The 18820-nt window shown below is 40.7% G+C and overlaps 1 protein-coding gene across 1 annotated transcript in view; it reads right to left on the reverse strand.

Moving 5' to 3' along the window:
* The window catches only part of CD109 (CD109 molecule), a gene marked incomplete at both ends in the record, with an annotated part of 79611 nt that overhangs the window by 54539 nt on the left and 6252 nt on the right, over positions 1 to 18820 (reverse strand). Inside the window, 3 exons of the mRNA XM_079550001.1 lie at positions 1738 to 1863; positions 2018 to 2248; positions 6578 to 6606. Coding sequence (XP_079406127.1) covers positions 1738 to 1863; positions 2018 to 2248; positions 6578 to 6606 — 386 coding nt within the window. The remainder of the gene's footprint in view (positions 1 to 1737; positions 1864 to 2017; positions 2249 to 6577; positions 6607 to 18820) is intronic.

An 18820-nucleotide genomic window follows, 5' to 3' on the forward strand; every position in this document is an offset into this window, starting at 1 on the left:
AGCTCTATGGTTTACCTGTTCCATTTTAATTGATTTGAAATTGCCCTCTAGCTAAGTTTCAGAAGAGACAATGAACAAAATGTTCCGTATTTATCTTCTCCTTCTTGATACTCACGACTTGAGAGACTTGTTTTCATGGCTTAATGACATGTATGCAGTACATATTGCACAGTTAAAATCTGAAGTATAACTTCCTATCATCTACTGAAATTTTACTTGAGTACAGACTGTTTTCTCAGCTACTTCACTAGCCTAGATGAATCTGTGGCATTTTTCTTTCAATTTCACAATTTTTTCCCCTTAGTTATTTCAAGAGGGAATGCCATTTGCATTCAGATCCTGAGAACAGCTGCTGTCTTTCCTTCAGCAGTGTTTCCTAACTTCAGGATTATTCATGACTTAGCAGAAAATCCTATCACAAATTCACACTAATGTTTTTTCCTCTAGCAGAGCTGTTGAAGAAGCCTACCCCCATTTCAAGACTTTTCCTTTGTCTGAGCCATGCTTCCCCTCATCCTAAAAAGTGCCTGTGCATTTGTGAGTGGTGCTGTGCTGAGAACCAGATCAGGGAACTGGACTAGGTCAAACAAAATAAAATAGTGCCTTAATCTTCAAACTTTTCAAATTCCTGATGCACTTTAAATCTCAGCCTCATTACAGATGCCCCAGCACTACTAAGAAGATGCTAAGCAGCAGCACAGGGATGGGAAGGAGCAGCCAAGCCTAAGAACAATTTAAAGCATTTTTCCCAACGAGGACAATAGTAATGAACCCACACCCACATGAAAATGTGTTGGAAGAACCCAGTCTTGATCATCAGTTGAACATCTCATCTATCTTAGCCTATAGAAAATCTATGAAGACATTACTTCTACTGGCAGATATCATTCTGGAGTTATACATAACTAAATGAGGTTTTCTGCTTCTGCCTCATGTTATTAGGAAACATTACACAGTTCTGTTTGTACTTGCTAAATGTCTCTGAACAGTCATTGCAAGCCAATTCAGAAATGCAGTTCCCATACTACAGGGATGTAGAGCAGTCTGAACAAACTTGACACACACAGTCTTGAACAACTAAGCCTCCAGCTATCCCGACAATGCATCTACCAGTGTATGAGAATCTTAAAGGATTTGGACTGATAGCACTGTTACCAAAGCAACGTGCCAAATAAATTCTACCAGCTTTATTATGAAATAGTTCTGCTTCAGTATTCATTATTACTATTTTGCATAGTTTTTATTTCCTCAGTAAGAATTGAGTCACTATCAATTGCTGAAACACCACTAAGACTGAACAGGCATTTATAAATGACAGTATTGGATGCCACACCCTTGAGACAGTGACTGGCTGCACACCAGAGAACAGTGAATTTCTGTGTATTAGCTTTCAAAATAAAGGTAAGGATGTTTCACTCTAAAAAATAGTATTCCCTATGTTCTTTCTTCAATACACTTTCAAATAACACATTTTAGAATCAAAATGCAGTCCTTAGGATAAAATAAGCATGCTTGCTTCTATTTTTTTTTTTAACATATTTTTTCTTAATGTATTTATTTACAAAACCATTCACTACTAAAAAACTTGTGTGGTTTGCATATGTTTGATTTCTCCTCATGATCCATATTTATTTCTGGCCTTACTTTAGCAAAGCAAACACTATTTTATTCACATCTATCAGGACATCTATCAGACGAAATGAAATTTCACTGTAAGCTGACATTGCTAATACTCACATTTACTTCCACATCTATGGACCAGTCTCCTAGTGGAGGATTATTTGATAACTGAAATTTTTTTGAAACTACACCTAAATCACCCTCCTCCAGCAACCACTGCTGAATCAACTTCTTCCGAGGGTCCTAGGAAAAAAATAAAAAAAGTCAGGGTCCATGTTAAATGCAAGTGGCTTTGCTAGCTAAATTTAGGCATCAATATATATCACCTGTGTTTGGCATGTAAAGTTGGAATATACAAAAAATTCCAATGTATAACAAGATTCCTGTGGATACTTACCCGTACATATATATTTAGAGAAGCTTTGTAAGGTTTGAGATCAGGATAGACAGTGACAATCCGAAACATGACATCCTGTCCTGGTTTGTATGTAGATTTATCAGTTTGAATGAATACAGAGATACTCTTTGCTGTGTATATCAAGCTGGTACGGTTAGAGAAGACACGCTGGCCATCAGCATGGCCTTCCACCAGTAATTCATAAGTCCCAGAAGCACTTTCCAATGGCAACTGAAAAGAGAACAGTGCATCACGGTTAATTATCCAATATATAACTGAAGAATCACAGAATGGCCTGGGTTGAAAAGGACCACAATGATCATCTAGTTTCAACTCCCCTGCTCTGTACAGGGTCGCCAACCACTAGACCAGGCTGCCCAGAGCCACATCCAGCCTGGCTTTGAATGCCTCCAGGGATGGGGCATCCACAACCTCCTTGGGCAACCTGTTCCAGTACGTCACCATCCTCTGTGTGAAAATTATTCCATAAAACACTTGCCATTAAGGTTTCTGCCCTGACAACTTACGTAAACACTTAGAAAAAGAAATAGGACTTCAGGACTCACTTTAACAATTACACAGAAATGTATTCTCAGAGGCAATCTTCCAAAATACTTGTAAGTGATTTTTGCTAGTAATCAGATTTTCAATAACATAAGTAGGTATGTATTTATACACCATTAATGGACATTCTGCTCTCTTTTCTTTTTACAGTTACTGAGAAATTTCTTGCATTTGATTTTGGGGGCTTTTTTTTCTTTCAGACTTTGTCATTTTCTAGCAATTTATTTTCCAGAAATATGAGAGCTGAAGAAGATACATATAGGCAAGATGAGCAGGAGAGAAAGAAAACCTTCCATATCTCTTTATAAGGTTCAGCTCCATACCTTTTAGAGTAGAAAAATTAAATTCAGTATAGAAGTCTCCTGAGAAGCTGAGTATTGCTTTCCAATGGAAACTGACTAATTTTTTTCTCATTTCAGTGCTTTTAATGATTCATAATAACAGTAAGTATTGCAGTTCAACCAGTAAGATAAGTATTCTTCCCAAAGTATGAAGAGCAAATGTAGAGAGACTTTATACAGTTAGCTGAGATGCCTTGTTAAGGACAGACTCTGAAAGCTCCTTCAGTGCTGGCAGCAAACACGGACAGACACTGCTAGCAAGGAAAGTTGGACCACATAAGACAATAATAACCACACACAGGTGTATTCCTCCAGTGAGTAGAGAAAATCTAGAGCTCACAATTTAGATAGACCAGTTCATTTCCTGCACTTAGATGGTGAAACCTCAGCTACAGGAGTTCTAAAGGCTCTAAGCAGAACAGCTGCAGGACATGGTGATGTCACCTTGAGCAGAGCCTGCACAGACAAGGAATGACCCTAGGTGCATTCCAGCCCAGATGCAAACTTCTGTCCTGCCATCTGCTTGGAACTCGTTCTTTGAAGATGGAGAGGGTTTAACAAAGCACGCAGCTGGTTCCAGCAAGTAGTGCTGCTAAAAAGCTTAGGAGTCACATGCTTCTGTTTGTAGTTAGAACAGTAAATCTGGAGTAAAGCCTCTGAAGTCAGGACAACTAAAACACACAGGCTAACATTTTTCAGCATAACATATGGAAATTAAGCTCTCTTCTCACACTGGTAATGAAAATTACATCTGCTAACTCACCAGGCACGGCACTTCAAAATTATCCTACCAAGTTCTATAATGAAACACTGCCTTGCTGTCAAAACTCATTTTAAGAACATACAGTGAAGTAATGGATTTTTTCCCAAATGAGGAAGAATTCGACAGTGACAAGTACCACGAATGCAAATGTCTCTATCAAATACATTTCCTTCTCCGTCTGCTTACCTATAAACAGAAATTAACTACAGTTTCATCCCTCTCTGTTGAGTTTGTTTTGAAAAACAAGTTAAAAGGAAAAACCATTGAGAGGAAAAATAAATAGGCTTTCTTTTTCCACCCACAAACAGGCATATGATGACACAGGAGAAACAGTACCATTTAAAAGCTGGACTTATATAACCAAATTCTAGGTGCAAAACACTAGACTGAAATTGACTCTGCATTTCCTTCAACTACAGGTCAGTGTATACACATTGCCAAGAACATATGATTCACATATTTCAACACTCAAACTTCCTCGCCAAGTATTCTGGAATATATTAGACAGGAGGAACAGCCTTAGTTACTACATCTGTCAAATATAGCCTCACAATTAATTCATTTAAGAATACTATTGTTTATTACAACATTATTTTAAAACACTTCTTTAAAAGTCTGCAATCATCGTTTACAGACCTTCTTTTTCTGTAGCCCTTTTCTATCATGAGTAAAGCTACATGGGATTTTGCCCTGATTTTTATGTCTTGATACTTTTTATATCATAACGTGGTGACAAAGCTGCCTATTGTACCTTTGCGGATGTAAAATCCAAAGACAACAGAAGTTTGCATCGTTCTGTAGTGTATTGGGACATCTGAGGTATAAAGTAACCCAAATTTTGTTGCATGTAGCCACGCTAATGGAAACTGAATTAACACAATGTTTCTGGAAATTCACTGCTAAAATAATGGTAACCATTTGCCTCAGCCCCATCAATTTCATCTCTGAAGAATATTTCTCAACCCATGTATGAATTATGCATTTTTTAAACAGTACCTACCAGAAACTTACTGCAAAACAGAGTTTATCTTAGTTGATACACTCCCCAACTATATGGTATTACTATCCTTGTTTTGGCACCCCTAACACAAGAGAGACGATGGCCATTTCAAGACCTTCTCCTAACCACATCAGCCACCCTCACGAGCACCTCAGACAAGGAAGCTCTTGTCTCCTCTGGAAAACATGACAAGTGAAACCATTACCCATTTTGTGCTACCAGCCAAGTATACTTTGGGCAGTACAGAAGTCTACCATAGCTACATGAACAACAAAAAAATATCTCTTAAAAATATGAGTCAGTTCTTCTAACCTGACATGTTACATCCAAACAGTGTCCTACCACTCCCCTCCCATCCCTGCAACACGCCCTGAATGTTCGAGAAATGTGTAAAGGGTGCTCAAGGAAGGCATTGTTTCATTCAAGCAGTAGTAAGGCAGGATAGCAAATTTAGATTGAGCTGGATATAGGGTCCCCTATTTTGTTTATTGTATGCTTGAAATGTTCTAGAAGAAAATAGACTCTTAGTACTACTGACGTGATTATGGAATTCAATTTTATAGAAGCCTAGTAAGACATAAAGATGCTCTTAGACTGGACAAATTATATTAAAGAACTTGCTAATCTAACTTGTTTGGGTTTTTGTGGTTTTGGTTTGTTTGTTGTTTTGTTTTTTTTTTTTAATTGAATTGTTAATGTTTTGTAATTTATGTTTTGTATGGATACATTTTAACCTAGAATTCCTTACAATGATTCCTTACTACTGATTAGCCGTTTATCAAATACTTCCTGAGTATTTCATAAGACATACATTTAACCTATGATCAAAACCTAAGCCTACTGCTTTTAAGGATATTCAGGCTTACAGATGTTAAAAAAAAAAAATAAATAAAGAATTTGATAAAAACCTTTTTTCCTGACTCAAAGACCTAATTCTTTAGATCAAAGTTTTAAGATAAGCATGCAGGATTAGAAATCCAGAATGCCTACTTAGTAAATATTATGCACTTTTGCATTATGTATAATGCATTTCTGTTGACTAGTTAGTTTACTATGTACCTCCACTGAATGTATGATTTACAAATCATCAAGAAAACTATGTATAAACTATGTATAAAGAAGAGCGATACTTTTACTTTAATATTTCTCAGTTATTAGAACAACAAAGATGATAAAGAGTCTGTAGTATCTCCTGTTCAAGGAAAGGTTGGGAGACCTGGGTCTGTTCAGCTTGGAGAAGAGAAGACAGAGAGGATCTGACGATGTTTATAAATATCTAAAATGCCCAAGGCAACTGGGTGAGGCCAGACTCTTTTCAGTGGTGCATAGTAATAGGACAAGGAACAGTGGCCAAAAACTGGAACATAGGAAGTTCCACAAAAATATGCAGAAGAACTTCTTTAGTGAGAGTAACAGAGCACTGGAAGGGATTGCCCAGACAGGTTGTGGATTCTCCTTTGGAGATGCTTAAGACCCATCTGGACACCTATCTGTGCAAGCTACTGGGGGAACCTGATTTAGCGGGGGGGGGGGGTTAGACTCAATGAGCTCTAGAGGTCCCTTCCAACACCTGCAATTCTTTGATTACTTTGCACAATTATTTCAGCTCTAGTAAGCCTTCAAAATGAAATAGTGGTGTAGAAATAGGGGTAGCAGCTAGTAAAAAAAAATCATAAAGCAAAGTTCTGGGCTCAGTCTTTTTGATAGCTTGTGATGATGCTGGAAGTCAGCTCACAAATTCTGTAATTACTTGCAATAAGCTGTGGAGTACTTGATGTGAAAGTTCTTAGAGTAATGGTTAGCAAACACATTAACACATCTCATCAACAATGACTTCTGAAAAATCCCAGGCAGTCAATATTTTCTTTGAAGGAAAGGAAATAAATACTTACTATTGGAAGAACAAGAGTCCCAAAGGAATCTGAATAATAAAAAAAAAAAAGAAAGAAAGAAAACAGCGTCACAAACAAGCTTTATTTTTATAAAATAAATAAAATTCAAATAATTGAACATCAACATAACCAGGTTAATTTACAGATCAGCTCTCCTCCCCATTCCCACACTGCCCAAAATACCCACTGGACACTTGACCCCCTTGCTGTGGCTCCTCCTGCACTCAGTGTGCATGGACAGCCCATGCAGTCCTCATGCACAGGGTGCAACCTGTGGCCCACATGCTGGCCCACATGCACATGCTGTTCAGCCAGCTGGTTGCTGCCAAACACTGCCTGGAATGAAACTGAGAAATAGTCTGATGTGACTGCTGCACCGGTAGATAAAGATATGTCATACTTGTATTTCCTTCAGCTCCACCAGGAATCTACAAGGGATCACTGTCAGGGGAGTGGGACTCATCATAAGACACAGGGGAAGAGCATCCTGGGATTATCAGAGAATCACAGAACATCCCAAGTAGGAAGGGACCCACAAGGATCACTGCATCCAACTCCCAGCTCCACACAGCATCAATCAACACTCAAACCCTATGTCTGAGAATGTTGTCCAAATGCTGATTGGACACCAACAGCTTGGTGCCATGCCCACTGACCTGGGCAATCTGTTCCATGCCCACCAACCTCTGTTGCAGAACCTGTCCTTAACCCCAGCTGCCCCTTCCCTGACACAGCTCCATGCCATTCCCGCAGGCCCTGTCACTGTCACAGAGAGCAGAGCTCAGTGCTGCCCTTCTGCTCCCTGTGAGCAGCTGCTACGAGGCCACCCCTCAGCTCCCCTGGACTGAGCACACCAAGGGACCTCAGCCACACCTCACATGTCCTGCCCTCTAGATCTTTCACCATTATGCAAGTCTTACAACAGAACGTTTAGAGGAGGAACCAAAGATTGGAAAAGGGATGGATGTAGGTGGTTTAAGAAGGAACAAGTGATTAAGGGGACAAAGCAGCTGGCCAAGCAAAAAAAACGAGGTTGGTCAAAACATTTGTCTTGCCATGCCTTGTGCCTGATCAGTACATTCTGTCCTGTACTCTTCTTAAACTCAACTTTAATTGTTTGTTGTTTTTTTTTAAAATGCAAGAGACTCATCTATATGCATGCGTGTGTCTGGAGATCTAGCCACTAGTAATAGGAACAGGCTTATAGATTAAAGGACTCACGTTTAGGTGCCAGCTGGAGAGACAGGAGTGTGCAAATACAGAGTTGGTGTGCATGTCAGTGTGTGATCACTGATAACAACAGGACTTGGTAAGTCAGCAGTGGGTTAAGTTCCCTGCGAGCCAGGGAGATTGTCCCTGAGGTTGAGGAGCACCTGGAGGAGTTGGTATTGGAGAGACCAGGAGAGCCAGGTCAACAGCTGGAGAGACCATGAGGCCTAGGGGCACACCAAAAGACCTAGGTTTGTGTTGGGAACATGTGGGTTGCATTTCTTCTTCTCTGTGGAGGACACAACTGAGAGGATGATTTACTGAAGGGTTGTTAGATAGGGTAGTATGGTTAGGTTGTAATTGGGCTAGGTGATCTTTAAGGTCTTTTCCTACCTGAGCAATTCTATGATTCTATGGATGCAGGACCACCTAGTGAATAGACTGGGCCTCCATGGCCACCTTACTGGTGGGATCCGCAGTGGGTGCAAGTATGCATGCTTATGTGTGCACAGGGGTCTCTGTATCAGCAGCTGGAGCAAGGCTTGAATGCCCAGATACTGGGAAGATCAATATTCAGTGCCAACTACTGGGCAGATTGTTTAAGCCCAGTTATGGCAGGGACCCAAATTGTGGGCATGTGTGTATATATACATATACATACTTTTTTTTTCTCCTGTCAACTAGACCTTCATTCTGATCAACCAGAGGTGAGATAAAGGTGTTGCTTGTGTGAGCATGCCTGTCTGTGCTAATCTGTGTAACTATCCATGTAGATGTACGTAGCACATATGTATACCTGCGTGTCTGTGTGCCTACTGGGAACACATATTTGGCCTTGCTACTGGTTGGGACTGGGGCATGGAGCCACATCAGCCTCTGCCTTGCCAGGCTGCTAGATTTAGCAACTCCCTAACAGTCACAACAGTCTCAAATCTGCTAGAAGAACTAGACAACAGTACAGCCCAGGGAAATTGAAATGCAATGCTCCACTAGAATAATGGCTTCCAAGATGCTAACAGACTCCCAGCTGGGACCTACCTGAACAAGGAGGATAAGGTTTGGCATTGCTCTCCTTGAAAACAAATCCCCTCTCAGGTACATTTGTTCCTGGACCAAAGCATTCCTCTGTTTCTGAAAAGAAGCTGATTCTGCACCTCCTTCACATTTAAGAGATACCCAGGATATTTTGCATTAACCTCTTCTACAGCTAAGTATGTTGACTACTTTTTGCATCAAAACAACTTTTATGAAAGGAATGAAAAAGGGAAAAAACTTTAAACTGCATCCCATCAAAGAAAAAGAAAAGAAAGGCAACTGGCAAAAAATTCCTTAATCCTAGTCCTTCCCTCTGGCTTGGTGCTTCTACTACCATGGGAACAAACATGAAACAAAGTCAGCAACATGACCATCTAAGCTGTGCCTCTATGACAAACTAAACCTACTTCTTCACTGAGCATTGACTCTCATCTACATACATCCAACCCCACTCCTTTCTTATTATGTGGCTGATGGAAGACATGATACCTTTTCCAGGGTTGCAAAAGTACAAAACCCAGAGCAGTACTGCAGAAATGTTACTTCTACGTTTGGTGGGAGCAGACCTCTGTGTTCTCCACTGTTTCCCCCGCATTCACATACCCTGAAACATCTTTATTCAGTCTTCTATTCCCCCTGAGTTACTATTTTCTATTAATTCTGCAGCTAGAGAAAGTTTTCAAAGCCTCGTACAGCATTTACCACCCTCAAACAACAGAGCACACAGAATTAACCATTCGCACTGTATTACATTACCTTGGGAACACTTAACTATTATATCATTATGCAGGGCTTAATATAACAATATTTTAACTATTTCAGATAGTGTGACCTCAAATTTTCTCACAATACTGAAATTGCTACAGCTTTTATTTTAATTATTTAACTTTTTTTTTTTTTTTTTTTTTTTTTTACTTTAATGGTGCTGCCTTTCACTGCCATCACCTCTCTTATCTCAGCATCGCTAGCCAATTTTTTCTTGGTTTAACAGATTTTTTTTTAACAGAGGTTGGAAAAGAAGTTGCCGTATTGGGGTTAACAAAACCTATAGCTATTAGCATTCAGACATACTTGACAGTTTTAATGGCAAAAAATGCATTTTAATAATTTTCTTATTAGTACCATATAATTTAAATGAGTGGTACAACCACTGCAGGTTTCACTTTTCATGCGTATCAACAGAATAATTTTGTAATTTCCACTCAGTTACATCTTTTTATAATTCCTAGGATGATATGGGTTCACATCTATTTTTCACTCAACTGTTCACCCAGCATATGGGTTACATACATTCTACATAGAATTGCTGCCCTGACAGAGTTGCCTTCTATAGGCAACTGAATATTACCTCTGAGATAATTAAAAAAGAAAAAAAAATCACTGTATTGCCTTTTATAGAATCATAGAATCATAAAATTGTTTGGGACCTTTAAGATCATCTATTTCCAATCCCCCCACTATAGGCAAGGACATCTCCCTCTAGACCAGGTTGTTCAAAGCCCCATCCAGCCTGGCCTTTCAGAGAGGAAGCATTCATAACCTTTCTGGGCAACCTGTTCCAGTGTCTCACCACCCTCACAGTAAAGAATTTATTCCTAATATCTAGTCTAAATCTACCCTCTTCCAGTTTAAAACCATTTCCACTCATTCTGTCACTACATGCCCTTATAAAAAATCCCTCATCAGCTTTCCTGTAGGCCCTCTTTTAGGTACTGGAAGGCTGCTATAAGGTCTCCCCAGAGCCTTCTCTTCTCCAGGCTGAACAGCCCTCAATCTCTCAGCCTCGCCTTGTAGGAGAGGTGCTCAAGCCCACTGACCACCTTCATGGCCCTCTTCTGGACCTGCTTCAACACTGTGCTCATTGTGTTGGGGACCCAGAACTGAATGCAGTTCTCCAGGTAGGGTCTCACAAGAGCAGAATAGAGGAGCAGAATCAAGTCCCTTGACCTGCTGGCGACACTTCTCCTGATGCAGTTGGCCTTCTGGGCTACAAGTGCACATTGCCTGCTCCCGCTGAATCTTTCATCAACCAACACTCCCAGCTCCTCAGGGCTGCTTTCTAGCCATTCTCCACCCAACTGTACCTGTGCTTGAGATTGCTCTGACCCAGATGCAGAACTTTGAACTTATCTGTCCCTTACAATACATGCTGCAATTCTGAAAGTCACCACGGCAAATTTGCTATTGACTTCTAGGGGCTTTTTCTTCCCCAGAACATCAAGCCTAGCCTTCTTACAGGTGGGAAAATTTAATGACCCCCTTGATCCAGAACTTCATTGCATTCGAAAACAAAACACTTATTTGATATCTGAACTCCAGTAAACATTGATTTAAAACATTTTTTTCCTTTGACATTAGCAAGTAGAAGGCAGTCTAGATGGATAGAAAGCAGTATGTCCCTGCTGCTGTCAGTGTGCTGAAGGAAAACTCCCATTCAGCATGTGCCATCCATTCAAATTATAACTTGGGTTAAATCAAGTGACTCACATCCTGCTAATGGTGCTTGCAGGCAGCACACTTAATTACTTCATTCTGGTATTCAATGGTTTAATAAGGATGGGTAGCATCTGGCCCTGAACAGCACAGTTTTTTCAACATGTTTATGCTACTGTTGAAGCCACAGTTTTTCCTGCCATTCCTCCATCCTCTTCATTTGAGAAGCAGTCCAGGCAATCCTTGACTCTCAGCAACCTCACTGACCTTGCGGGTTTTTACAGCCAGGAAACCCAGGCAAAACACACAAGCAGAGCAGGCATTCCCACTACATAGTGTCATAGAGACCAAGGAACAGCTAAGCTTGCCTGGCACATGAGGCTCCTGGAAAGGAATTACACAGTGCTGCAGAGTACCTGGTGCGTAGGTATATTACTTGACTTCATTTCCAGCATCTACCCAAAGAACTCCATGCCCAAATAATCCTATTGAGAAGAGACATCATTTTGGCTAGAGGAAACTCATGTCCTTCTAACTCACAAAAGACAGTTACTGCTAACTGGGAAAAAAAAAATAAGGGACTATACGTCAGGAGGTTGGATGCAGAAAAAACCAGCAACAACAGAGATGGTATAAAGCTACCTCCTGAAATTTTTCTCAATTGTATACTGAAAGTAGAAGTACTAAAAGTAACATTAGAGAAGTAATGTTCCTCTAATTCCCATCACTCTGCATGGGAATGTGTGAATAAGGTCGTGCTAAAACTTAGTTTTGTACAACCACAAACTATGACATCACTTCATCAGAAAAAAAAAACCACCTTTGTCACTACTGGAAATCAGTTATTAAGAGAAGAATAGCTTTACTTACATGCATGCAAGTAGATGTGCACACAGTTAAGTATTGCTAGCTAAATGTAGCACTGGCTATAGCAGTGGCTTCAGTATGCATTGAAGCACCAAGAACAAGAGTTATATTCATAGAGAATCATACCATAGTCCATTCCTCTGGGTTTCTACTTCCATCTTTACCCATACTAATACACACACACATGCACTGCACGCACTTCGCAGCTCTTTAATCAGAACAGTGCCTGCTTGCACCATCACTTGATAATGAGTATCATGCAGAACACAGATATTTCAAAGTACTTCCCATACTTCAACTAGGTCTTATTATTAAGCCTGTTTTCCATATGCTGGAGCTCAAATAGCATGAGGTATGATGATGTTGCAGAGTCAGAAGCAACACAACAAGTTTTCTCATATCTAGGAAGTAAAATTAAAGAATGCTAAGCTATAGGAAATGCTGTTTCAGATACAATTATGATAACCAGAGTAAAAGCCCAGCTACAAACAGAGGTGGTTTCCACAAGTTATTTCCAGCACATCCATTCATAGTATATTCCCTGAGCAAATACGGCTGTGGCAACTACTTCCTCATCCATCACAGGTACTGCTAGCAGCAGGGAAAACAGGATGGTGCTAGAAATATTGGGTTTCACACATTCCCAAGTCTGGAAGACCTAAGAGCAGGTCTGAGCGAGGTACAGCTGTGCTGCAGATGGGAAACAGCTGGGGAGGAGGGAGATTTAAACCGAAGTCACTTCTCAGTTGTGTGACTCAGAAAGCATTCCCTCCCAAAAGCACTGTTAGAGAGCTGCCTGGCTTCCTTGATCAAGTCCATAGTGTCATCTTGTTCCCAGACAGTGAAAATTTATAGAAGAGGCAATGGGGCATTAGTAATCCGCTGGTTTATGTAATTATTTTGATGGGAACTGACGCCTGGGCAGATCTGAAAGTCTCTGGTGTTGTAGTAAGTCTGTCTCACTGTCATGCATGTTTTTCCCACATTCTCAGAGCTTCTGAGCTGAGCCCTGGAAGTTCCACTTAGCTGCACCAAAAGGTGGCCAAAGCCAGTCAGGAGCAATAGCCCAAATACTCCCTTTATGTCACTGCTGAATTGCTGAAATTCACCATATTTTTCTAATCCACTTGATGAATTAATGGTGCAGAAACCTCATGTTTTTAAGTAGCTATCCAGAATCCAGCAGCTAGCACAAAGCACAGCTCTTGTGGATCCTCTGCCACCATGCAGCTGGATACCTTTACCTGCACAAAATGTGTAACACTTGCATGTGACTTACACATGACATCAGATGAGTCCTCGCTACATCTAATCAGGGGAATTTTTCTCCCTCCTGCAGAACCTCCCTACAGCATTGCGCTGAAGAAATACATGGAAATCCCGTGGAAACAAATTCATATTCTCCATCCTCCTCTCTCATAGACTCATTGCTATTTAGGACAATCCAGAAGAAGAGGAAGAAAAGGCAGTAGGGTAGTGCAATGTCACCAGCACAGAGGGCAGTGGGAAATTAAATCATCTTTTTAAATGAACATTGCTACTGTACCATTTTTAGCAGTCTATCTTTTTAGCAAAGCAAACAGTTAGAAAGCAAGGGAACACAAAGCTGCACCAGAGGTTCAGACTAGACTTTAGGAAAGATTTCTTTACCATGAGGGTAGTCAAAAACTGAAACAGGCTTCCCAGAGAGGTGGTTGCTGCTCCATGCCTATCAATGTTCAAGAGGAATGTGGGCAATGCCCTCAGCAATATGCTGTAATTTTTGGTTAGCCCTGAAGCGGTCAGGCAGATGAACTCAGTGGTCTTTGAAGGTCCCTTCCAACTGAACTAAAAGTTATGCTACCTGTTATTAAGCTGACAACAACAGCACTAGGACCAGATGTAAATGTTACTTCAAAGTGATTTTAAAATATATATATATATATATATATATATATGTTTCCAGTGGTTCGTCACAAATAATTTCAGCATTACACGACTTTTCCCTTGTATAACAAAGCCTGTGGCCCAGGTCCACATGCCCTGCAAGGCATACTCACAGACCTCCCAGTCTTCCCTCTGCCAAACAGCCAGGCCCCATCTACATCTGTACAGACATAAATACTCCTGTTTCAGCTTCCACTCCCAAAAAAGGATCGACGTTCCAGAAAAATGACTTTATGACTTGGCACCATTAACCAGAATTCATGCCAACATAAATCAGCACAGCAGCAGTTAGCAGCTAACTTAAATTCAGGTCTTAAAGCTAAGTTCTAGCCTATTTAGCAGGCACTGCTGCAAACAGACTTTCTCACTTAACCTTTCCTATCTACATCCTCATTTCTTCTCGGATCCATTAGAGAATGTGAAAATATAGCTGGAATCACTTCACACTGAAGTGATGTCATAGCTTTCTTCTGGCAGCAGTGTTCACATACACACATTTAGGAAATGCTTACAAAAAAAGTATTTTCTTTACAGTGGCAAATGGAATTTTTTCACCTGATTGGTCTATTTAAAAAAAAAAATACTTCTAATATCAGAGAAATGAAAAGTATTGCTCTTCATTGTCCTTCCAGTTTTTCCTTCCTATCCAAAATATACACTATTTTTGTGATTTCCAAAAAAAAGAAAGAAGGAAGTATAAATTCCAAGAGCTAAACTGTCCAAAGAGTAAAAAATTTTTACTCATGAAAGAAGGCCTACAAATCTGTGAAGTTTAAATTCTTTAAATGTGATATACTTCTCACCTGTTATCCTAAATTAGCACTTCCTAGTTATGCTAGCAGCCTGAAATAGACCATGTGAGCCACTGCTGTTCAACTATGGCTAAATTTGGGCCAGGTGTTAGTTGGAGATACAGTACAGTGATCAAATACGCACTCAAATACACACTCAGGCTGCCATCCAAAGCCCAATGAAGACAAGAAACTTGTAGTAAAGTCTCCAGAAAGCATCCTGCTTGCCAGCACCACATACCTTTTCCTTCACAGCCACTCATTACTCCCCACTGCCCATTTCTACTGCTCCCTTTCGGTCTTTTTTGCAATTTTGGAGGCCGAAAGCACTAAAAAATAATAAATGGAATGAGGCAGGACAGCAGTTCTGCCTACAGATAAAGCAGAAAAGGATAGAAGGAAAAATGTGAACGAGACCAGATCTCATCTGAGATGCATGACGAGATGGAGCACTGCAGCTCTGGAGGACAGAAGAAAGCAACATGCACAGATGCGTCTGTGATTAAAGCCCATTATCTCCCTATTTCTCCCACTTAGTTCAGCCCTGCACCCACTCCTGAGGACACCACTCTGTCCCCATCTCATAGACAGACAGATGGACCACTGCTGATGTTGGGCATCTCTGTTCTTGTGCTACTGTACTCACCAGCCCCTTCCACAAGCCAACATTAGGTTTTCTGCTCTCCCCACAGCATTATTCATCAGCTTTTCAGAGGCATATACACAGCCATTTCTCCCTTCATTTTAGAGCTGGGGCCTCATTCACATATTTAATTATCTGCTCAGCTTTCTGAAGTACAACAACCAATTTTGTAGATGACATTATTACCACTTTCAGCCAAGTGGTCAGAGAGAGGCGAGTAGCAAGAACACAGTACACAAAACCCTCTGTGGTTTATCTGAAATACTGCATGCTGGGTAGGAAAAGGGAACAGCTTCATATTTTTAAAACTAAATCATCCCTTTAGCCACCCAGCAGCTACCAGCCCAGAGACTGAAACTCAAGCACAGGCTCTTTCCAAATTTTTCTTGAGACCTTCCATAGGTTTTTTGTCATGTATGTTCCACATCTGAGTTATTGCTGCCTACTACAGCCAAACAACATTATTCTCAGCAATTATAACTCTTCAGTTGTTAGGAAGACTAGTCTGGAATATTACAAAGCAATCTTTCTTGATGTCAGATTCAGTCTTCAAAACCATGCATACAATTCAAAAGAATCTCAGACTTAAGCCTCTTCACAAGAAAATGGGAAATTAATTTAATTAACTGACTTTTCCCTTGGTGTCTGCACACATATGCAAACTGATGGGCATGCCCTGCTTTCTAGGCACTGCTGGCCATCATTACTTCACGGAAATTGCAATGGATCATAAACACAAAGCCTTTATTACTGCAAGTTAGAGCAGCTGCAGTTTTTATTCTGATTTAAAACACAGGGAAATCATAGCAGGACAGAATATGGCTTAGCCTGTCTACACTAGATGCTTGGTGGTATTACTACCACCCCCATACCATTAATTGCTGCAGCTGGAATAAAATTTCAAGATCACTCCTTCACTGAAAATAAAACACTCGAGTACTATTTAAGTTTCCTCCAAGAGGCAATGAATGAAGAGGGTTTGTTTTTACAATGGTTTTCTTCCATTTTCTGGAAGGCACTCCGAGTCTGCGATGACAAATCCACATAATTTTTCTGAGACCACAAAATTGTTTAGATATATAAAAATAATACCAGAGCCTTCCCTCATCAGTATGTAAGGGCAATACAATTCCTTAACCACTCAAAATAAATTCCTAGGCCTCCCAGCTGCACCTCCAGGGAACTGGAGAAGTGGGGGAGAAGGTATCAGTCACTCTGACACTTTTCTATGCAGACACTGGGGCAGCAATGAAACTAGATGGACCAGCAGTGTTGCTTGCCATGTGCTATTCAACCTCTGCACACAGGTTCTCATCTCTGTCTTCACAAACAAGTACCCAAGGACAGTAGAGCATGGTGACAGTGCAGATAAAGAGTCGTTAAAAGAGAAGCCACCTGTGTATGTATGACTTGGAGAGGAGACTCAACAATTTCCCAGCTGTTTCCTAACTCTGCAAGTACTTCTCTATTCTTCAGCGCATCAGCTTGGATTTCTTTCTAATCATTCCAGATCCATTTTGAGACCCACCCTCAGCTCCCACTCCTTTCTCTTTGAAGCTAACTTTTATCTTCCTGAGGATTAGTAACCAGGTCTATCATACACTTGCCCTGACAATTCACTCCAATTCCTCCAATGTCTCCTTACACGTTTTCCAGAATGTGAAAGAGATTCCAAAAGTCTATTTAGCCCATGGTTCTGTCTCCAGAAATGACCAAGGACAGACATCTGAGTAATGCAAAGCACAAGCATATAAAATGACCCTTCCTTAGGTACTCTGCCAGCCTATATGTAATGTGAGGCTCAGAGCTCAAAAAGTCAACACGTCTTCATGCAAGCAGAGCCATAGACAGACTTTTCAATGTTGCACTTTTTCAATCTTCCAGACCCTTCTCCTCATTCATGCTTTCAAAAATCCACTAGCAGTTTTTAAATTTCCACCCATTCATTAAATATTCTGCAGATATTTTTATCCAACCTAAATCCCTACTTTACCAAGTACTCTTCAACCTGTTCCCCTCTTGTTGCCTTACTTCCTTGGCACTGCAGCTAGTTGCATTATAGATTGTATAATAGCTGATCCTCTCCATGAAGACTGAGCACTAATCCGCCTCTCAGCTTCACTGAGAAAGGCCCTTCTAGCAAGCCACACCCATTGGTAGTCTTCCTGCTACTTATACAGTATTTTAAATCCTACCCTGCACATTCTTTCCTATTCACGGTTTGGCCTTTCCAATTTCGTCCCTTCATACCCATGCTGCTCTTTTATGTTCAACCTTTGTAATCTGATCTCATTTTCCATTTCCACAACTTATTTTCTTTTTCTTTTCTTTTTTTTTTTTTAATCAGTAGTAAGACTGTAAGAGTCTGTTTCTTACTCTTCTGCTGCGTTAAGTAATGTACACTTACAGCATTAATCACTCAAGAGATTTCTCCCATTGTTTAACTCATTATTTCTATAACACCTCTCTCCCCAGTTTCAACTGTTTACTGGCATTTCTTTTTTCTTTCCAAAATTCATAGTCTTTACTTCATTTATTCCCTCTCTCCTCCCTTTCCTAAAAGATGCAAAGATCCTTCTGTTCACACAAGCAATAGGCAATCCCATGCAGACAAGTTGCCGTTCACTTCTCTGTAAGATACAACCCCCTGCAACCAATCCTACTATGAACAAGTTACAGAATCATAGAATCATCAATGTTGGAAAAGACCTTCAAGACCATCTAGTCTAACTGTCCACCTACCACCAATATTTCCTCTCTAAACCATGTCCCTTCATAACACATCTGAATTTCTTGAATACCTGCAGGGACAGTGTCTCAACTACATCCTTGAGCAGCCCATTCCAGCACCTGACCACTCTTTTGGAGAAAAAGTTTTTCCTAATATCCAATGTGAACCTCCCCTGCTGAAACTTGAGGCCATTCCCTCATCCTATTGCTAGTTATGCCAGAGAACAGGCCAACACCCATCTCACCACGGCCTTCCTTCACATAGTTGTAGAAAGCTATAAGGCCTCCCCTGAGCCTCCTTTTGTCCAGACTAAATAATCCCAGTTCCCTCAGCTGTTCCTCACAAGACTTGTGCTCCATATCCCTCACTAGCTTCATTGCCCATCTCTGGACACACTCCAGGGCCTTGATGTCTTTCTTGTAGTAAGGGGCCCAAAACTGAGCCCAGTACTTGAGGTGCAGCCTCACCAGAGCTGAGTACAGGGGTATGATCACCTCTCTATTCCCGCTGGTTGTAGTATTTCTGATACAAATCAGGATGCCATTGGCCTGCTTGGCCACCCGGACACACTGCTCGGTCATGCTCAGCTGAATGTTAACCAACACACC

This window comes from Tetrao urogallus (assembly GCF_951394365.1).
Source record: "Tetrao urogallus genome assembly, chromosome: 2".
Taxonomy (NCBI): Eukaryota; Metazoa; Chordata; class Aves; order Galliformes; family Phasianidae; genus Tetrao; species Tetrao urogallus.